Source organism: Ischnura elegans, chromosome 3 (genome assembly GCF_921293095.1).
Source record: "Ischnura elegans chromosome 3, ioIscEleg1.1, whole genome shotgun sequence".
In the NCBI taxonomy this organism is placed as follows: domain Eukaryota; kingdom Metazoa; phylum Arthropoda; class Insecta; order Odonata; family Coenagrionidae; genus Ischnura; species Ischnura elegans.
The window spans coordinates 68,368,949-68,388,792 of NC_060248.1; the positions used below are offsets into that span (position 1 = coordinate 68,368,949).

At 37.3% G+C, this 19,844-nt stretch overlaps 1 protein-coding gene and 1 long non-coding RNA gene across 2 annotated transcripts; one reads left to right on the plus strand and one right to left on the minus strand.

The window, feature by feature from the left end:
- Window positions 1-378: 378 nt before the first annotated feature.
- LOC124155985 lies at window positions 379-4,313 on the minus strand. Its single transcript, XM_046530238.1, has 2 exons — window positions 4,171-4,313; window positions 379-1,170 (listed from the first exon to the last, which is right to left on the minus strand). Exons 1-2 carry the CDS (start codon window positions 4,229-4,231, stop codon window positions 863-865), a joined length of 369 nt encoding a protein of 122 aa, XP_046386194.1. The 5' UTR covers window positions 4,232-4,313; the 3' UTR covers window positions 379-862.
- On the plus strand, window positions 1,177-17,237 carry LOC124155986. Its single transcript, XR_006864249.1, has 3 exons — window positions 1,177-1,264; window positions 10,166-10,458; window positions 16,590-17,237. It is a non-coding gene; the product is annotated as an uncharacterized LOC124155986 (long non-coding RNA).
- The last annotated feature ends 2,607 nt before the right edge of the window (window positions 17,238-19,844 follow it).

Here is a 19,844-nt window from a genome sequence, read left to right on the forward strand (position 1 = left end):
TATTTATCAAAGTTATATCAAGAATTGTTTTGCTTTAGAAAAAAAATGTTGAAAAAATAATGTCTCATACTTCCGTAGTCACAAAATTTCTTGTAGACATCAATCCACTTTGAACTGCAATTGTCGCGATCAATATTAGTTGACAGATTGTTTAACTTGAATTTATTAAATATTCAAACTATTATTCCATAATAATTCTAGTTGAACTACAGATCCTAATGCTAATTGTATAATAAACAAGGGACTCAAGATTGAGAGTATAAAAACATATCCTCAAAATCCAACTCGTCAATTCGTAGCTCCCTAATGCAATGAAAAATATTATTTTTTCGGTAAGGGTTCCACAAGGATTCGATGTGATGAATTATAAATTAAGGCTTGGCGTTAAAATAATTTAATAAAACAGAGAATAAACACAATTTACAAGTGTGATGGCCCAGGTAAATAAAAAATGGTATTATGATTAGTTTTTTCCAAATACCTTATATATAGGTCAACTTTCTCTTCAATTTTACGCTATTGTCAAAATAAGATCATGCGCATTACATGAAAAAATTTAAACACGTGTTGGAAACATGTATTTGTGAAGCAATTTGATCGGTATGGCAATGGAGCACATGGAGCTAGATAAAATGAACCATGAATGCGAACAAATGTTGGAAAGGGAAATGATTTTCAGGAATCATTCCCAAGTCAATACACTATGATCACCAATCTTTTACTTATTTGACATTTTCAAATTTGCGATCAGCCACCCTGCTCTTCAATCAAGAAATAGCCACTCGTCACTCGAACGTCATCGATAGGAGAGGCCGAACGTCTTTTCAAGCCAACACTGCAGATGAGGTTAGTCGGGACGTGGCTAGTTGCTGAAGTAGAAAGGCGGCACTCGATCGGAAGCGGGTGCCCTGACCGCGACTGAGGGTGGTTTTTGTCTGGCGTCAACTTCACCGGTCGGCGCGGGCGGCTGGCTCCCGTCAGCATTGTTGGCAAGACGCTGCCCCGAGTTCTCGCCTTCGGCTCTCACCAATTTGGGAGACACCTCCGCTGCGGATGAGCCATTGCCGTTTGCTAACTGCGTGCGAGTCGGTGCGCTCGTCGTCAACTGCCTCGCAATTAGTTCAAGGAAGTAGACGTGTCGAGTCTCCTGTGCGGAGTTGCTTAAAGCACCTGCAATGAAAACATAATCTCGGATGAAAATTTGAAAGAGAGGGGCTACTTAATCACATCTTCATCTTCAAGATACCCTGCAGGTCATCAAGGGGTGAGTGTTCTTCCCTAATATGCACTCGGCCACGGATAGGTGCTACAACAATTACACATGCAGTAATGAGGCAGGGTTTAACTATTATCCAGCATGAATCAATTCACCATTTAACTTCTTTAAGACTTATTTAGTGGGACTTGTGGTATATGCATCCCTAATTAAGGACATTTCTGAATATGGCATTGCTTACAATTAGCTAATTTTACTCCTAGCTTAACTTCTTTAGAGGTTTTAGACTCATAACAAAGAGTGAACGTAAGATATAAGCTTTTTTACATCAATCTGTAGTACCTGAAATTTGATTCATGAAAAAATTACTTACTCTCCTTCATATCGTATATCTACGTATAGCTTCATTTCTGGTGGTGGGGATAAAGTATTTGCGAATCTTTATTACACACTTTTACAACTAACTCATTGTTTCAAATAGCATCCACACCAAACAGAGGAGAAAATATTCTTGATTTATTAGCGAGAAATATGCCTCATCAGGTAATAAACGTGAGCACCGTCGAAGGAATAAGTGACCATAGGGTAGTAACTGCAAAGTTTTCTCTAAATACCGCTGTAAACTTTAAAAAAAGAGCGTAAAGTTTTCATTTTTAAAAGAGCTAATTTTGATGGGTTTAAGAGTCATATGAAAAATGCTTTCCCCGAGTTTCAAGAATCAGTATTAAAGTTAAATGTAGAGAATACTTGGAAAGCTTTTCTTTCGCTCGTAACTTCGGGAATAAATAGCTACATCCCTAGTAAAATAGTAAAAGAAGGCAGCGAACCGAGATGGTACGACGCGGAAGTGAGAAAATCATTGAGGCGACAGAGAGCGTGTCATGCTAAAATGAAAAAAGTCAGCACGGATTTATCCGCTAATGAACGCGAGCTAATAATTAAAAAATATAGGATGACTAAAGCCGCCACGAAGGAAGCGTTCAGGAATGCGTTCACGAATTTTAAAAGAAAAACACTAGTAGAGCAGTTACGGGATAACCCAAAAGCATTTTGGTCTTATTTTAGGGAAGTTCAAGGTAGAAGATCTACCGTATGTTTGCTGAGAAACGATAATGGAGATGTGTTGACAAACAGATCCGATAAAGCCAATTTATTAAATTCCTACTTCAAGAGCGTGTTCACCGAGCCTTATGATAACTCTTCCGAGACAGTTCAGAAGCCTTTTTCATGAGGGTCCCAAACACTGGCAGCGTATTCCAGATGTGGCCTAACGAGGGAAAAGTAGCTAATTTCTCTCACTTTGTCGTCGCACTTTCCTAATATTCTTTTAACAAAACCCATTTTACGGTTAGCTTGACCGGTTATTTCCCGAATATGTTGATACTATATGTACCACATAGTCATGAAAGAGCACATTTAACAAAGTACCTACGTTCATGCAGTTGGTGTGAGCTCCCGCGAAGCATGCATCGTTCCATGCAACCCGTGACCACAACACAAATAAACTCAATCAAAATCCAAAAATTTCCAAAGGTTAAGAATGAATGTAACATATTCATACAAGGCTAGAACGATGCAAAGTAGTTATCTTTAAGAAAAGCCAATTAAAAAATGCACTAAAATTACAACACGAAGAAAAAGCAACCCCATAAATAGGACATGAAAATCAGCATCAGATGTATGCAAGAATGAGAGAACACTTGTATTGCAATAATTGGCAATAATTATTTTTGATTTAAGCGTATTGAAATAAAATAGTAATTATACCCATAACGGACTCCTACTGACACCGAAAACATTCTAAATAGTTAATTCCCAGTTCTAACAGATTACCTGAGATACCTGTAAGCATGTAGTATATTTGGGTCAAAACACAAAACCTGAATTTATTTTGCGCCAACAGGCCTGTCCTAAATTTAGTATTACTCGGTAAAATAATACGATGTATGCAAGAATGAGAGAACACTTGTATTGCAATAATTGGCAATAATTATTTTTGATTTAAGCGTATTGAAATAAAATAGTAATTATACCCATAACGGACTCCTACTGACACCGAAAACATTCTAAATAGTTAATTCCCAGTTCTAACAACTTTTTCCTAGCTTTGAAAATATTATTTTACCAACGCAATAACTAAGTTCTTATAACATATTCCTGAATTTATTTTGCATCCTGGAAGTTACTTACAACATGTGCGAGAGGGGGATAATCTTTTACCAATACGCGATACACCATGTACTTAAATGTTATGAAGAGCTCTGCTCAAATTATTGACGTAAATCATTTAGCAAAATCAGGCCCCACCGAGTACAATTTGCACCACAAGAGAAAAGATATGGTGTGTTATACGGAGGAGGTGACCGGAAGCTGAGGGATTTCTGCATTGAGGAAGGGTGGAGGAAAACTCGGTAGCGGCATTCGCATGCTCTTCACAAAAGGCACCAAAGTGGTCATGTTGGGTGGGTTGGTGGGTTAACGTCCCAACTGACGGAAGGTGTACTGTACTGGAAAAGCTATCCAAATAGCACTTACGGAAGGATCGGCGAAAATGCATATGATAAAAGGAAAAAGGTATCACTCGTTGGAGCAAAGAAAAATATGCACTCAAAATTTTTAAGACATTTAAATCCAATTTTGCAACGCTAATGCCTACTTCCAGATACAAGAGGAAATTTTTAGGAAAAATACATCAAATTGATTTTTCAAAAGTCTTAAACCAGTGACACAATCAATACATTTCATAACTTTCGATATCCCCTGTGTTTCTTTATTCTTTTAACGCGATTGAAATATTTCACCTGTACTTGCTTGCAAGATGAAATCTATGGTTTTAACAGCGGTCCGTTCTGGTTATACGCAACTACCATATCAGGGGCAGTTTTCGACTTCCAGTTGTGCATTCATCCTAGCTATTTAATCGAAAGAATGTGTAATAAATTATGAGTACTTACCATTTTGCGGTGCAGCAGCCACTGCGGTCAAAATTACGAATAGGCACACTGACGTCTTCATTTTCCTGAGTTTCTGCCTAAGGTTATCAGTCGGCCGTGAATATCAACGAGACTTTCAGAACTGCTTGAATACCTCTCACCAAGAGGCCTTTATATAGGCGCATTTCGTAGTATTATATTTTCAGAGCCCATTACGCTTCCCTAAACCCTTATTTCAACATAGAAACGGAGTCGAGTAGAATGGTATTACCCTACCGCCTCGCAGCGGTCACTTCGAGCCAAGGGAATTCTTCTCGCATTCTGTGCACTTGACATGTCTTGTCAAATATAACCGTTTATGGAAATGGGAAGCGATAGGTAATACTTTTTAAACAAAAGCGTCGAAAAACAAAAAGTGAATGAATTCGTTTCTTAAGTAAAAATTGAACATAAATCTCATACAAAGAGATAAAATTTGAAATGACATAAAGAGAAGTGAATGGAATACAACCTGGGTTAATTTATGTCGGTTTACTTTACATTCCATTCCTTTACACTTTACATTCCATTCCTTTGCACTTTACATTCCAGTATAACCCGAGATAATCACTTAGATCTTATCAATATACAATGTTCCTCCACTTACTTCGGCTTAATTATAGAATAGAGTGAATTGAACTTCGTAGAATCTGTGATATGCCATGAATCTTAGTTTACCTACATTTAATTGGATCCCTGCGATGCATCTCCGGATGATGCTACATAACACATGAGCATATGAGGTTAGCTTACGTTACCTCACACCAACCACTCACCATTAAAATTCAGCTACAAAATTAGTTACATGAATCACAAACAAGAGCATGCTATAAAATCTACGTGCATAGAGACCTGCGGTAATTACTCGGCATTATTCAGTGATATCGAGTAAGTAACGTAATGAGTCCGTATAAGACACTATGTCTGATGCAGGAGTCTTCAACCTTTTTAATGCAAGGGCCAAAATTGATTTCACATCGTCCGAATGAGCCACAATACTCCTCATCACTTTACCACCGCATCAATAAAATTGAAAAAAAAAAACAGAATTTCAAAGTGCAATAATCTTTATTGGCTAAAAAGTTCACTCAATCAATGCGATTTTTGACATTGTTTAGTTTTGGCGAGTGTGTCGATGTATATTTAATATTTTATGGCGCGATACAATATTTTATTTCGCCTCTAGGGGCCACAAGAAATCATCCGCGGGTTGAAGACCCTCGGTGTAATGAAAAACGAGGTTTTAAATCGCATTGAATCCGGTCGCAGAAAAATGAGGCCTTCTCGCGGTCTACGTGGGCAGCTCCATTGAGCTCTATCTTCGGATATTGCCCATATTCTCTACGACTTAAAAGGGCCAGTTGGCATATTCTCGAAATCCACGAAGGCCGACCTCCCTTATCTTTCCTTCGCTATCCCTGAATGTCCTGCGATGTTTTTCCTGCTCCCTAGGCAAGTCCAGAAGAAAAGGCACGCTAGGAAATTTTCTTTTTGAGAAGAAGTCTGGTGCACATAAAAAAACACCACGGCACTGAATCAGCGTTCCCACGTAAATTTGAAGGAAGAGCAAAGATAGGAAAATGTATCTGAAATTTGAAATGGACATTGTCTCATCCCAATAAACAAATATCAAAAACAGTTTTCCTAGAATTAAAAAAATCATTGTTTGCTCCTCCCATCATTTACTTCATTATGAATAAATAGGAATTTATTATGCAATCGTCATTATGCAGGGTCAGTGGCGGATACAGATGGAGGGCGCAGGGGGCGCGCGCCCCCCCCCTTGCGGGTCCACTTGTATTGCCGCACATTGCAAAACCACAATTGTAACTTTTTTATATCATAAGATGACATTGTCTTTTACATGTTTATAATCACTTTAAATAAAATTTTCATATACTTTGCCCGCGACTTGATCATCTTTTATTACGATAAAAGTAAAGACAAGTCAACATATGTTGCGCCCCCCCCTTGAGTTTTTCTGTATCCGCCACTGTGCAGGGTAAGGGTAAGCAGGCTAAGAAAGTAATTGATGACGTTTAAAGTTGAAGGGCAGGCGTTATAATATTTCAGTTTCATTTCAACGAACAAAATTACGATTAGACTCGATTAAACTAAAATAGCAAAGATGAGCAAATTACCACTTTAATTTTTGTAGGTCACGAAAATACGATTGTTTACAGGTATTTCATGTTCACTAGACATCAATCAATTTCCTGCGTTTAGCGTTCTACTCGAGGCAAACCAGACGAATTAACTTCAACCCTACCATGGAGGAAATAAATCAATTCAGAGAAGGCCATCCGTCGTCGTAGACCCTGAGGTAACGTCGAAAAGTCTACCATCGCGCCTTACAATTTTGCTAAGGAGAGTTTTCGGAAATGAAAGCAGGTTCATTCACGGTGTAGCCAATTTAATTGCATTATATTTCTGCAATAATTGAATGTAAGAGCTCAATAGTCTTTAAGTGTCCAAAAATGGGCATTAACAAATATTCTCATAATAACCGATTCTAAAGCGAGACCCAGCAGTGAAGAAGTTAAAAGGGAAGTTAATGTAATCTCTTGAAAATGGATAAGTTTATAGTGCAGCTAGAAAACTACCAGTGGAAAAGTCAGTAAGACATCACTTTCACTGTGATTGGAGCACTTTAATTCAAAACTACATCTCTTCTACAGTTGTTAATCCTAAATGTATTACTCTTCACACTTTGTCATCATCATAACACCACCATGCCGAAGTGCACCTGTTAATAAATCAAAGCAAATATCAAAATATCATGGCCATAGAAATCCAGCAATTATACACTTGATTGTGTGTGTAACTGGGCGTACTTATATCCTTTTTCCTAGTTACACTTAAAATAATAATTAGATCCCATTTTAGGAACCAAAGAATAGTTTATTAGCATTTTCTATTTCAAGTTCAGGACCAAACGGCTCTTGGAATACTTTGATGAGTCTTTCCAGCTTTCAAGTAGTTTCCATAAGCCCGATAATTTTGTATCCCGCACCTCAAAAGAGAGGAGGAAAGGGAGGACAGAAGAAGGGTGCACTGCAGCGATTAAGGAGGCCGACGACGCCTAAGAAGTAGGGATAGAGAAATCAAAGCGTGGTGCGGTGCGTGGCAGTTAGAGTTATATTAGAAAAAAACCGAAGTAAAGAATATCTGGAAAAAATAACTTCCCACAACATAGCTATATCATTCAGTTTACCCAATGAGGGGTTACACTTAATAATGATGTATCGTGGAATAAACATATTCGGGAAACAATAGGGCAAGCTAATTGTAAATTGGGTTTTGGTAAATGAATATTAGGATAGTGTGACGACAAAGCGAAAGAAATTAGCTACTTCTAACTCGTTAGACCCCACCTAGAATACGCTGTCAGTGTTTGGTATCCTCATGAAATAGGCTTAAAAATAGAGTTAGAACGCGTGCAAAGAAGAGCTGCCAGGTACGTGAGAAGTCGTTACGATAATCTTGTTAGTAACAGACCTCTTAAATAAACTCAGATGGGGATCTCTGTCTGACCGTAGACTGAAAAATAGACTAAACCTATTAGATAAATTCAAGAGCAGTGCATTTTCTGACGAAGTTAGCTATATCCTTCAAACGCCAAAATACTAGGGTAGAAGGGTAGATCAGATCATTTAAATAAAATAAGAGAGATATACTTTAGACCAGGCAGATTCAAAATGTCTCTTTCCCCACGGTCAATAAGAGACTTTTAGAAGAAGTAAGAAAGAGCGTTAGAACTTACAAATAGATTAGGTGACTTGTGATGGTGGTTGGCGTAACATGGTGAAACTCCTTCATGATGCACAAAGGTTAAGAAAACACTTAGCTGTTTCACAAAATAAAATATATTGCAATATATTTTATTTTGTGAAACAGCTAAGTAAAATAAAATATATTGCAATATATTTTATTTTGTGAAACAGCTAAGTGTTTTCTTAACCTTTATGCATCATTAGGTGACTTGTATTATAGACTACTAACTTATGTATACCTTAATGCATGTTTCTGAATCTTTAAAATTATTTCTAACAGCATGTTTTGCGAAGAAGTATTTGGTGCTTTCCCGGCGGTTCTTGTTGATGAAGTATTCTCGTGAAATCAGCTGGGTCAGGATGGACATTGCTGCCAACGGTTCAATGCCCTTCTCTGTCATCGTCTTCGCCCTGACCATCCTCCCCCGTCAGATTTTCCGAGAGGACTTCATCAGCATGTTTTGTGTGTTCTAATTTTATTGGTAGAAAGCATTTAATGAGTAGTTAGCAAGTTTCGCCTTTGAATGAATGTGGTAGTATAATTTGTTAGCATACATAACGCTTTTTGGACCGTGTGGTGTGCATGCGGGAATCTTTTGCATGCTACATGCTGGTGATTTGATCACCCCCTGCCAAACACCATTGAGGTGTCTCTCAGCAGGCATTATGCAGATGTATTGTTCCTAGCAGGCAGGTAGCTCGAAATTTGGTTGTGAGGTATTATTATTAAAGTATTTGAAAAATTATGAAATGTTTCTATTTCGATAAATAAGCGTCCTTGGATAGATGGCCATGTTGTTGGTCTCCTCAGATATGGGTGAATCGTGGGTAGTCGCCACATGGGGAAAAAATTGGGCGTGGGAAGCTGAAGCACCAAACACTCAACCCTGGGTTCGTGCCTGATTCCTTGAGAAATAGGAGATCATCCAAAGAGAGAATATTCCAGAGTTGAAGACGAGTATCCCCTGATGGTGATCAATTGACGATAGAAAGTAATAGTTTTAAATCGATGAGCAGTTCTTAGAAATATGAGAATAATCCATGGCTATAATTGTTTTATTTGCTACGGATATAATTGCTATACCTGCTTTTATTGTCAATAAAAGTAATATGAATGTATTTCTTAGTATGTTATAACTCATGCACGAATCAGTTTCTACGCTAACTTTTCGTTTTTTACGACTAAATAGTAAAGTTGGCGATTTCGGGCGATATTTATTGGAATTTGCTAAACATTTTGGATGATTAACATTCAAACTTTGTTTTTTCCACAGAATTCTGTGGAAAAAAGTTAAATTTTATTCATCTAGAGTAAAAACTAATATTTTTTCTGCACGGTAGCATGTTCGTGTGCTTGGCACTCTCCTAGTTTCTGTTTTGTCCATCTCTCGCTATCCTGTGCGCTTGGCATGTGTCCGGCAAGAGAGCAGGTGTCTGATCTTTACGGTTACTCGTAGATTTAGACGTAGATGCACGGCTCCGTTACCGTCACTCCGCGCCACCCTCGAATACCTCGGCCAGGGTATATACCATTGCGTATGTATTAGTACCATGACCTCGGCGACGCCGAAAAAATACACGTGGATGTCGCCGCTTGCAGCTGGCACACAAGTCTACTTGTATGGCATCAACACTCAATGGAAAACCGACGCCTAGTCCAACGGAAATTATACCGTTACACCGTGGAAGTGCGCTGCTTATTGCTTCTCCATTACTGCTTTCCCTTTCTTGGAATCGGTAAACTGAAGTTTGCAAAGGCAAAAAGTCAACCTTTTCTTCCTTTTTATCACCTTGTTTATCTCGGACGGTCAGCGTCGATTTCTTTAGGTAGTGTTTACCTGGAAAAAGTCAAGCCATGAGACTGGTTATAACGGGCTGGGGAGCAGAAAAGAATAGCAGATAGCATGGCCACAACAAACAGAAACAACCTTTACGAGTACCCTCGGAGGATTCTTGGGAAGCAGTCAAAAGCATTTCGAAGGCTTGTACTCCATTCCTGCCATTTTTCAGTCCGATCCTTCCGAGAAGTAGAGGGGAAAGGAGTGTTGTTGGTAATTGTCCGCATGGAAGCTCCTAATTGCTGGATACGAGGAGTTTTTACGGCGTCACTCATACCAACGGCAGGAAAATATCTTTAGGAAATTTAACCCATCTTTTTTTCAAGGGAGGAAAAATATCTGTTGGTTACACTGTTTTCGTTCTAGACGATTGGGGGTGAGTGCTGTGGTGTGGGAGATAGTGAAGGTTTAAAAAAGAGAAAATCGACCTGAAAGTATTCAGACGCATTGGATCGGCCGAGAGAACTAGTGGGGACGCGGTACGCTTCCTTAGGACCTGTGTGCTCCCAGTTGTGTTCAGGAATATTTTGCTGACGTCTCAAATTCCATCCAACTGATTCTTGCATCACCCAGTGTCATCATGGGAGGACGATTAATTAACCTGTACCTGGTGGCTTCATTGGTCTTCACCAGCCTCAGTGCACATCCGGTCACCGAATGTAAGTACATTCATAAATGCATTGATCTATTTTTTTTCCATAGAATACGCTTGATCGCATTGAGAATCGCAGTGTATACCTACTGTTAATTGCAAGTCTGCCGAACACGCCAGAGGTGTGTCGAACAATTTTGTGCAAAATGTAGTACTGGCTTGAGAAATGAGTTGAGTGCGTGTGAATCGCGTAGGAGTTAGACCAAACTCTCTCTTCGATTATTCGTTAGTTTACTATGTGGAATCTCGAGTTTATGGTCAAATAATTAGAAAAAGTTGCCCCCGATATACTTTACTTACACCGATAATACTAATAGTCTTTCCCTTGAGAGTGAAGCGAGCGTTGAAACCATTCGGGGTGTCATTAAAAGTGCGTGGAATTGTAAGAGTAATCTTTTTACTTAGTAATGACCCGTGCACATAGACGGATTTAGGTACGGGGGAAAGTGCCCCCTCAGATGCTTAAAAAATAAGACCAGATTATTAACACGGTTATCATTACGTTTATTTGTATTTTTTTGTATTTCGGAGCTTCATTAATTTTATTTCATATTGATAACTATCATATTAAAATTAGGAGAATATATCGTACAGTAATTGCTGTATGTTGTTTTTAATCTCAAATATGAGAAGACCGTTTGCCTTTTGTGCCCCCCCAGAAAAAACTCCTGGCTCCACCTTGACCGTGTAGATAGGCATTATGATATCATGGAGATGTAAATGTAGGTAATTGATGGCTATAAAAGAATTCAAGTTTATCTGAAAACGAGTGACAAGAGGACGGTAATTCTCTTTTCGATTGCAATTTGTTCATTTGCTCTAATGATACACTGATGAGCGATAATAATTAATTAAATTAAGTATTAAGGTTGACGCGTTAGGAATATTTAAATATAAGGAATTTGGATAGCGCAGTGTTTGACGGACGGAATCTCAAGACTGTGGTTCGATTCCCTGCATAGAGAATTTTTTTCACGTGGCATTTGTTGTGAACAGCGAAATTTTTCATGAGAATATCAAATTTACCGTAGAAAATAATGTACCATTTTTTAATGAATGACTGTACGGGCAATTTTAAAGCTGGATGCTTCTTTTTCTGACAAGTAAGAATTTTCCGACGTTATTAACCATATCTTACGGACGCCAACATACTACGGAAGATCAGATCATATAAATAAAATAAGAGAGATAGATAGTAGAACAGACAGGTTCAGAATGTCTTTATTTCCACGATCAATAAGAGATTATAACGGCAGCGATAGAACTCATAAATAGATTGCGTGACTTGTAGTGTAGCCTACTAACCTATGTAAAACTTAATGCATGTTTCTTAATTTTATTATTATTTCTAACAGCATATGGTAGTATAATTTGTTAGTATACGTGACGTTTTTTGCCGTGTGGTTAGCATGTGGGAGTCCAATTGCATGCTGCATGCTGGTGATTGATCACCCCCTGCCAAACACCCAAGAGGTGGCTCGCAGGGTATTATGTAGATGTAGATTACTAAATACAAGTACGTAGATGACCGAAACACGCTGAAACTAAGAGTTGTAAAAAAATTAATATCAAAGTTGATAAGTACCCATTCATTCATTCATTACGTAATGAATAATTATTAATTAAATTTATGTGTAAACAACTAATGAAACCTACCCTTATGTAATTTTGTAAGAAATGTATAGGAAAACAGTCCATAGGAAGAACTTTATCGCACCTAAAAAAGTAAGAAAATGCGGAGCCCTAATATTCAAAATTCCATATTTTCTCTTACCTACGTTGAGTGGTAACGCTTTTCTTATATGAATCACAATGTCCACTGAAACCATGTGTTAAATTCTTAATTTCTCTCTTGGTGCATTCAAGCAGGCCGTCAGCTAACAAGGCTATACTAGTGTAGATCTTTTTCTAATTTACTTGAACGCCAAATTCAATATTTCATTACGCATGGAGCAGTGGATGCCCAGTGAAAATTTGCAGTGGAAGCGGTCTAGTAAATTCACTGGATATGATCTAGCGGGCAAATTGAAATATCGCTATATCGACGTTGCTGATAAAATTTCAATGGCGGTAGGGTTAATTCCTCGCCTACTTAACGAAGGTCTCGGTTTCGAGTCCCACCTGGGTAGGAGGCCCAATTCCAGGTTATGGGTGTTTGTGGTGTGCGTCGTTAATGCTGCAAACCCCGATATAAAAGGTCGTTGATTGCTGTTCACGGGGATGTTGGAACTAATGTAAATTTTAGGCTTGAAGGACTTAGATTGCATACTTCCCTCAAAGTACCAGGGATAACAAAATTCATGAATTGTATTAATTGCATTATTATTAACTCTCAGGTGTTTTTTTTTAGATGTTACTTTGAATACAATGATATTAACATTTTAAGCTATTAGTTGATCGAGCTGCATGATCAATATATACTTTCCGTATATCAAAGACAGCAAAATTTAGTTGACCGATTTCGCGTTTCACTTACTCCATAGGTATTCTCATACTTACCCCTGTGATTTTCTGCGTAAGGAGGAACCTGTATAGGTGTATTAAGTGTAGTAATGTAGAATATGCGAAGTACCCTCCAATTTATATTCTATTTAAACTGTGATCTATATTAAAATAAACTTGCCAAATTGGATAATTTTATTTTTTCACATTTTTACCAAAATACGTGTTAGAAATCTTATTGTTCTCAATATGTGTCTACCCATTTCTTTTAGAGACATTGTTTTTGACGCATTCTAATTCTAAGAGTTTGGTTAAGACATTTAAAATTAATCATGTTGATTTAATTACATTTTCCTTCCGCACTAAATTAAAATGTTTTCAAATATTTATATATCTTTTCGGAATTTTAATTTATAAAGGAAACATATGTACTGTAGTGGTACGAAGCACTTATTTTACTGGCAACGTAGACAGGCAATATTTCGCTGAGGTCATGTATTGTGTGTTGAATGTATGTGTATTCAAGGATTTATAAGTCTAAATGTTAGCATGATATCCTTTGTATTTTTTCTTCTGTAATGGGAGTGAAGTAAGTTTAGGCAATCTAGTTAAAGATTACGCCCGTATATTTCACAAGTTCCATCTCTGGAAACTAATAAAAAATGGTTTGCATGAAAAATAGAGTAGAAGGTAACAGATTAGAGGTATTTACGTTACTATCGCTACATTTCCTTCGTTTTTCAGGACTTGTAGCAATAATACAATATATTACTGAGATCGATAATTTTGCTTGAAGTATTGAACAGATTTTTATACCGATGCTTTTATTACTCTTACCTTAAAGGGGATACAAGCCCAGCAAATATAGGCTTACTTCAGCTAAAAAAAACTTTTATTTGTGAGCACTTTTCTCAAATTAAAGGCTTAATTTACATGGCAAGGTACATCTACATAATACCCTGCGAGCCACCTTTAGGGTGTTGGCAGGGGGTGACAAATCACCAACATGCAGCGTGCAAGAGGAAAAAAGGTATTGTAAAAAGTTCTCACCAACTGCGTGTGAGAGCATAATTAATGCAACCATTTTCACCACGGTGAAGTACGCTGCAGGGTATGATGTAGATATGCCGGATTAAGTCCGGTCGATTTTTATTTTAATGAAAATTTCAGGACTGCCACCAGAGGCCCTTTTAAAATAAGTTATACATGTTCCTTTCATAAAATGGGAATGGATAACTGCACATACGTGCACTCTGGCTTGATGAATCATTACAGGTGTAATTAGAATCGGCAAACTTAAGATTTAGCGAGAAAAACTTAACTCCGCCGTCACTGAGATCGGCCTATAGGTCATTTTTATGGTGAATCCGTTCGAAAATCTTTTCATTTTCGTCTTACCTTATCTTCGAATTTTTAGTATAGTACTTTCGTGATGTGCCTAATTGGATGAAAATTTCGTAAGTAACCGACCTACTAGTAGTGTGCATGTGGGAGTCCAATTGCATGCTGCATGCTGGTGATTGAATCCCCCCTGCCAAACACCCTAGAGGTGGCTCGCAGGGTGTTATGTAGATGTACTAAAAATGACTAAGATCTGCAGTTTTCTCTTATTCTGCCATTATAAGTGTTAATAATGATAATAATCGTATTACAAAGTTTGTCTACACCAAGGTTCATGATTGGGATGCACAATCCTGTTGGTAAACAGCCATATTTTTTAGTCCCAAATTTGTTTTATTTGTCCTTTAAGAATTTTTAAGTACCAACTTGACTTTTTTATCATTATCGGCTATGGCCTTTATGCAAAAATTTCGAACGAACACGCCCGTAATCCCAAATGACCTACATACCCCCCAACGACTCTTGGTAAAAAAGACATCTACATCATACCCTGCAAGCCACCTCTAGGGTGTTTGGCAGGGGGTGATCAATCACCAGCATGCAGCATGCATTTGGACTCCCACATGCACACCACACCGTCCAAGAAACGTCCCGTATAATAACAAACTATACTACTATATGCTGTTAGAAATAGAATATAGAATAGAAATTCAGAAACATGCATTAAGTTTTACATAGGTTAGTAGGCTACACTAACTAGTAGACATAGTTGGTAATGACTATGAAAATGTGTCTATGGCAGCCTGAGATAAACCAACGATAACGTTCTTTGTGGAATCACGCATTCGAGCTCATGGTATAGAAGCCTGAAAATATCTCTCCGATCCCCAAATAAAATGGTGGAAAGTTTATATTCGGAAACATTGTATTCACTTCATTTTGTGGGACTTTTTCTACTTCTTAGAGGCCAATGTACTCAAATTTATTATCCATAGCTTTCGCAGTTTCCATTTCAGGCTGCAGATTATTAAGAAGGGGTAACCTATTAATCCAATTAATTTCTAATTTTTGCTTGTAATGAAAAAAATACAATTTCGGTAGGCCTCAAGCAGTTCAGACGATTTGGTAGTGCCTTGAATATCTATCAAAGGTATTATCATTAAATAAATGTACCATATTCATCTTCCCTCCTAAGCAGCAATTGGCATTTGCATGACGTCCTTAGGGTTTAGTTTTTCTATTCATGTTATTGAGGTCATGCCGTTTCAAAATATGGCAGCCGTCATCTAAAGGGGCACAAGTGGGTAGTATTTGCTATTTTTTTGCTGTTGCAAATCATGCAATTTTTTACGCTAGAAAACAATTTAGTACGTTCTCATTTTCCATTGAACTAACCCTGGTCATCTTTTGCCTTTTATCGTCTCTAGAACCGTGGCTTGTTAAGTCATAAACATATAATGGCTGAAAGAAGTGCCAATATTTTGAAATGATTAGAGGAATTAGGTATATGAGTAAATTACATTAACTCATATAATTTCTTATAAATATTTTAGCTGATTTTTGAAATTAGAGTTGAAATACTATTTATGACGCCATGAGTTCCTTTTAATCCTTGAAAACTGTTTTTGTTATAATTCAAGTTGAAGTTAATATTGAAATTTTCAACGTGCATGAATGCATATTTTTTTAACTATTCGGAAACATGAAGCAGCCGCTTGATTGAGTTAGAGAAAACCGTTCCCTATGTGGCCCAATTAACTGAAATGCACTGTTTATCGGTGGAAGACGGAAAAGCACATGCTTTCTCCTATATGGTTCGTAGTGCAATTTTTCCCCTATTGGACTCTTATGAATCAAACCAAGTCGCCTCACAAATTGTCAAAATATGGATGTGTCCACTCTCATCCTTGAATGCCTTAGTTATGATCAACACACAGCATGCAATACTCCCCCCCTGCATATCACTCTAGTGGTGGCTGGAAGGGTATTATGTTGAATGAAAGAATAAGATTAGCGATTACTTGTATTTAGCGGTCAGCGTGGAAAATAAGGTGCTCGGAATAATTTCAAATCCTATTTTGGTTACCAAGCGCCAACTAATTTTTGCTTCCCACGATTGTGTGCCTGCACTATAGCCTGCGTTGCATGTATACTTATTGAAAAATCACTTGCTTGTTTTAATTTGACTTTGTTTATTTATAATATTGCACGCTTTCTCCTTATTGTTAATTGCACATGCAGCGTATTGCATGTTGTGTGTTGATGATTACTGAATCATTCAAACATTATTGATGTAGCTTGTTGGGTATTATCTACATTTATCGTTCTAAAGCATATTTTTCCTTTGTTTTACAGATACTCCAAGCTCAAGTACATATCCCATCAGAAGATCGCCACGTTTTGTAGATAATGAAATTCATAAGCCGCTACCTCCCTCCGCCAGTGGTCATGAGCGGAGTGAAACGGAGGCTATCCCTGTGCTGATTTCAGTTTTGAATCGATGATCAACATCTGCTATTGCCTATCCCAAACCCAGTAATTATCATCGAGCTTAAAGATGGGAAGAAAGCAAGAAGAGGAGAATGACATTTCCTGTGCTGTCGGCAAGAGAATATTAGATGGTTTATCGTCACCTATCTGTGAACTTTTGTCATAATAGATTCGTGAGCATGGATGTAGAAGCTATAGCATAATTTATTTCGATATTTTTAGGACGGAGTTCCATGAATATGCCTGTATCTCGTGTAATTTAATGCATTCAAAATGTTCTCATTTATATTTATTTTGATTAATTTTTGATGTTGATATCTAGTGTGGTTCTTTCTCAAATCATTTACGTGCGATGTGAATTGAATTTTCAGTGAAACAGTGAAATTAATCCTCTGAGGTCAAATTTTGTTATTCATCATTGATCGTATTGGGGGTTGAGCGATTTTATATTTGTTTTGGCTAATTAGCCAATATCCCCCTTGTGAGGCATACACCTGTGAAGTGCAAGGTGAATCTGTAGAAAAAAGTGGTACATAACTATGTAATACTTTGTGAAAAAAATGTAGTTTTGAAAGTTGAATTTCCTACATTGCATCAAATATTCTTTTCATGTTCATTGCAACATATTCTTTATATGCAGGCGCAGTGTGGTCCATTTATCGTCAGTGCATTCAAATTAATTTATGTTGGTGAAAAGGGCATTAGTGATGTACTTCCAAATTGAAAGTGCTGTTCATAAATGAGTTAATTTCTTAGATGGAATACTATGAATGTAAATTCCGTTTGGAAATATTGCCTTGAAAATACTTTAATAATAAAATCTGAGTAAAAATATTTTAATTTCTTGCTTTCATATGGGTACTTAAGCTAGGGTAAGTTATATAAAATACAGGAAATCTTAATGCATGTCTATATCCCTGATACTATCAGGAATTACTTGAACGTTAAGGGAATGTGTTGGTCTATCATCACCTATTTGGGAACTTTTGTCATACTAGATTCGTGAGCATAGATCTAGAATTTGTAGATTTTTTTAGCTAAGATTAACGTAAATGCTTCATGTACATACTACACAACTATCCGCCCAAAAAGGCAAGTGGCAAAGGGTTTTCGGGAAATAGCCGTTAACATATAAAAAGCAAATGCTAAAAAAAATTACTACTAGCATTTATTAGAATCCTTTGTGTTTCGGGGGAGAAATCACTCCCCACGTATATTCGTTCGGCAAAACATCTCTCTTAATTTATTACCTCTGTCGGAACTGGAAGTATAGTAGGACTCTAACATGATGTTCTCCGTGTCACTGTCTATTCTCAAAATCAATTGTTCAAGCAATCTAAGCCTATCGCGCAGCCTTCCTTTGTCATTTTATTCAGCTCACGGATTAAGTATTTCTGCGCTGGATCCCATATGCTTGCTGCATATTCAAGATGAGGTTGGGCGAGTGCGAAATAGAACCTTAGCTCATAGCATGATGTGTGATGAGATTATATTTAGAGCACGCTGGCCGAAAGAGATCAAAGATCAGTTCATTGAAGCATAGATAAAATTGTCTCATTGGCGTTCAGTTTTTCATCCTAATTCTAAATACGTTTTTTATCATCTAGAATATATTTTGAGATGTACAGCTTTCCGCCTTCATCTACTATGATGTATGTAAATTGTACACCCCTCGCGAAGACTTCCGCGGTAAATAAAAAATGTCATGTACGCCAGAAGTCACCACGCAGGTTGGAGTTTGGTTGCAGTAGAAAGAGGTTGCAGGATTTGCCAGCGATTCTTTTAGAAGATTTTAATTATACTTATGGTGGCTTAATATAAACTAGTCTTCGCTCCTGCTCCATGCTATAACCGCCGGTAAAATCATCGACTCAAGCCTAAAATAACCGCAGTGAACAATTACAAAACCTGAAGACGCGTAAGTCGTTTGTACGTGTTAAATCCTGTGATTAATTCGAGCTTTGTAATAGTACTACTGATATTACACTAGACTGTTCTAAATTGAGCCTTTTAGAGATATTGTAAATATACGCGTGCGCAGGGTGTAAGACAAAGAGTAATCTTAAAGACAGAAGAGTGGTCACAAAATACTTGATACTAAAGTTAGATTGCATAATCAAATGTATTTAAGCAAGAAGTTTTCCTGTGGCTTCTATTTGTTATGGTAGTCAGTTGTCTATCATATTCAAAGTAACCAGAGAACCTCATTAATTTCGGAACATTTAAAAATGCACATTGTTATATAAAATCTTTCTCCATCGCATTTACAAAGAGACATTTATTCAAATTTGGATTCGCACAACAAACTAATTGTACGGTTTCACAGATTAGCGTGCAACCATGCGGAATACTTTGCCAATAAAAAACAAAATGCCGCTAAGTTGAGGGTTAAGGTTTTTGGGCAACTAAGCTTAATATCATCGATGAAATAAAATGCGGATAGCTCTCCTGAAAAAATATATCAGCCCGTAAAGGAAGTTTTACAATAAGTAAATAGGCACAGATATTACCTTGAAAATTCTGCTGAATGATAGCTGTTCTTAGCCCTTTCTAACCCAGAATTGCTTCTGGAAGATATGAAATTTCATGAGTCCGCACTTTAAAAATGTGGAAAATTTTTACTCAACCATAATTTCTTTTGAAGTTTCGCCATTAAACTTTACAGTACAAAAGAACACGTAGTTCAAATTTTCCTGAATGTAGCTGAAAATGTATACATTTTTTATGTTGCTCAGAAGCAACAGTGGGTTAATGAAAATTTATAAATGCCTGGAATATTTACATTCGCATGAAAGGTGATTTTACACAGGACCGGTAGTCGTACACCGCTATGAAAACACATCCAGTGCGTTAGGTAGGCAGAGAGAGCATTTTTAGCACAATACTAAAAAATATTGACTATGAAGCTCAAATGGATGAAAATTGAATGGGAATAAAAAAACTGATATTTAAACAATACACTGAAAATCAGGTATAGAAAATCATGGCACTCCAATTTATGGGGAAGCAAAATTCCATACGCAGTTTGTACTCGTACTTAAGCAGCATTGATATATATATCAAATGCGATTCAGATGTACTTGCAAACAATTGATCCTTGCAATAGGACCAAAGTCAAGC

Bases quoted from the DNA above. Each gene is read 5' to 3' on its own strand.
- LOC124155985 (XM_046530238.1), bottom strand. From the start codon at position 4,231: ATGAAGACGTCAGTGTGCCTATTCGTAATTTTGACCGCAGTGGCTGCT. The intron at 1,171-4,170 runs GTAAGTACTCAT...TTTTCATTGCAG, and splicing joins GGCTGCTGCACCGCAAAATG to GTGCTTTAAGCAACTCCGCA.